General features: G+C 48.4%; 1 protein-coding gene across 1 annotated transcript in view; it reads right to left on the bottom strand.

Annotated features, from left to right (window-relative positions):
* LOC134095868 (polycomb group RING finger protein 3) overlaps positions 1-2,500 on the bottom strand; it is a gene marked incomplete in the record, with an annotated part of 21,438 nt that overhangs the window by 1,364 nt on the left and 17,574 nt on the right. Inside the window, 1 exon segment of the mRNA XM_062549582.1 lies at positions 1-2,016. This exon segment is cut by the window's left edge and continues 1,364 nt beyond it. Coding sequence (XP_062405566.1) covers positions 1,969-2,016 — 48 coding nt within the window.

Raw genomic sequence — 2,500 nt, 5'->3', positions numbered from 1 at the left:
TAGGATGCTCTGTGTGTGTTTGTGTATGTGTGTATGTGTGTCTGTGTTTTGGTGGAGCTGGTTAGTTATCTGGTAGGCAGCTGGACAGATCCCAGTAAGGAGCTGGTTGTCTGTATAAAATCATCTACATTCTCCGCCCCCAAACTGACACGTGATTGGCCATCAGGGCTGAGTGGCAGCCAAACCTACCAAACCCAGAGGTCAAAGACCATGTGCAGGTCTGATTAAGAATCTAAGTGTTTTAAATACTCATTAATATTTACAGAAATGCTTTTATCCATGAAAATAAAAAACAATTAAAAACATTGTTAAAGTTTTAGAAAATGGCTGGCTATGCAACGCTTTCACTTAGTCTCTCATGGGTAGGTGTGTGTTTGTGTCCTTGTGCACACCTGTGAGTGTGTGAGTGTGTGTGTGTGTGTGTGTGTCATGTGAATTTATGGCCCTGCATGTACGTATACCTCGTGTGTAGCCTTAAAGTGTGTGTATGTGTGCATGTGTGAGTGTGTGTGAATTTAACAGGTGCTGCTGCTGAAGCAGAAACGGCACACTTCACTGGTGAGGTGGCGTCAGTGGGTATTAGGGAGGAAGAGAGCCAGTGCTGTGACCTCCAGCAGGCTAAAGCTAGTGCTCAAACGGGGTCATCCCTATGTTCCCCGGTTTTCTCCAAAAGCGGGGAACATAGGACCTGGGCAAAACAGGACCCGGGGAATATAGGTACGTTCCCGCTCAAGCTAGCCCCATAGATCACTGCTGCTAATGCTAACACTAAAGCCCTGGCTAGCCCCATAATCCACTACTGTTAGTGCCAGCTAAGGCCCAGGCTAGCCCCATAGACCACTGCTCCTAATGCAGGTTAAACTTGCACATCATGAACACTGCCTTCATTGGCTAGATGTCAGCACGGTCCAAGGACGCAGAGTTATTGGTTGCCAACCGTGCAGGCTAATGCTAGGTGAGTGGGCTACTGTATTAGTTAATGCTCTTGTCGATGGCACATGAGTTCATACTGATAACAAAGCTGTAGCTTGCGCTGTGGGGTGTGTGTGTGTGTGCGTGTGTGTGTGTGAGTGTGAGTGTGTGTGTGTGCTCCTGCTACACTCTGTAGCTAGGTGGGCTACCCACGGACTAAATGGCTACACACCGCTAACCCCCGACAGCACTTAAGGAACTGCTCTAAACAGTCTGTAATCTTTCTCTCTCTCTCTCTTTCATTCTTCTGTATCGCTCCCATCCCCCTCATAATTATTTCTATGTACAGGATTCTATAAGGAACATAAATTACAACACTCATTTCTGCTTATTCACAGTCCATCGTGGAGAAGGAGCCAAAAGCAAAGCAAGAGACAGAAGCTCAGAGACAATATACCAACGCAAACAAACAAACAAACAAATGACAAACAAACAAACAAACAAACAAACAAACAAACGGTCCATAATAAAAGTCTTCAGAGCTCGCGTGGCCAGGGTCTGGGGGGGCGGGGACAGTCGCGCACCCCCTCCTCCCACCGAAAAAAGAGCTCCAATTTGTCCTGCTGTGGGTTTCTCAGACGGAGAGGGCAGATGGGTCGGTCGGTAAACAAACAGCCGACAGTGGTGTTGTTGTTGTTGTTGTGATCGGTCGTTTGTTGGTGAGTTGGGTTGTAAACAGAGCACCGAGTAGGTTCTGGGTCCATGTCTCTATTCTGTACAAAAGTATAAATATAAAGTTTATAACGTTTAATCTTCCGCCAGCTCTTCTTGCTTCACAGACGCCGCAGGACGGCATGGGCTGTTCCTGAGGCTGTGTGTGTATGTGTGTGTGTGTGTGTGTGTGTGTTTTGGTATGAATGTGTGTGCCCATGAGTATGTGTGAGGTATGTACGTTAGTGTGTGTGTGTGTGTGTGTGTGTGTGTGTGTGTGTGTGTGTGCGTTGGCTTGATCGTCTCTGCATAAATACTCCATCACGCATCATGTGAGACTGGTCCCTACAGCAGGTCCATCTTGGGTCTGTAATGTAGAAGCAGCGGAGACTTCTGGAGAATTAAACACACACACACAAACAAACAAACATGATTAGTGGAGACACCAAAGAGGAAGCGAACAAGTTCTTCCGCCTGCCTTTCAGACAAACAAACAAACACACAAGCATCTTATTTCAGGGAGCTGTATTTGCTCACTTGTAGCAAGCAACGCTCACCTGTACGAGCCAAAGCTAACCTATACGAGGCAGCGCTCACCTGTACGAGGCAGCGCTCACCTGTACGAGGCAACGCTCACCTGTACGAGGCAGCGCTCACCTGTACAAGGCAGAGCTCACCTGTAAGAGGCAGCGCTCACCTGTACTTGGCAGAGCTCACCTGTAAGAGGCAGCGCTCACCTGTACGAGGCAGCGCTCACCTGTACAAGGCAGAGCTCACCTGTACGAGGCAGCGCTCACCTGTACTTGGCAGAGCTCACCTTGTACGTGGCAGAGCTCACCTGTACGAGGCAGAGCTCACCTGTACGAGGCAGCGCTCA

This window comes from Sardina pilchardus, chromosome 11, assembly GCF_963854185.1.
Source record: "Sardina pilchardus chromosome 11, fSarPil1.1, whole genome shotgun sequence".
Taxonomy (NCBI): Eukaryota; Metazoa; Chordata; class Actinopteri; order Clupeiformes; family Clupeidae; genus Sardina; species Sardina pilchardus.
This window is presented reverse-complemented; position numbering and strand designations above follow the sequence as displayed.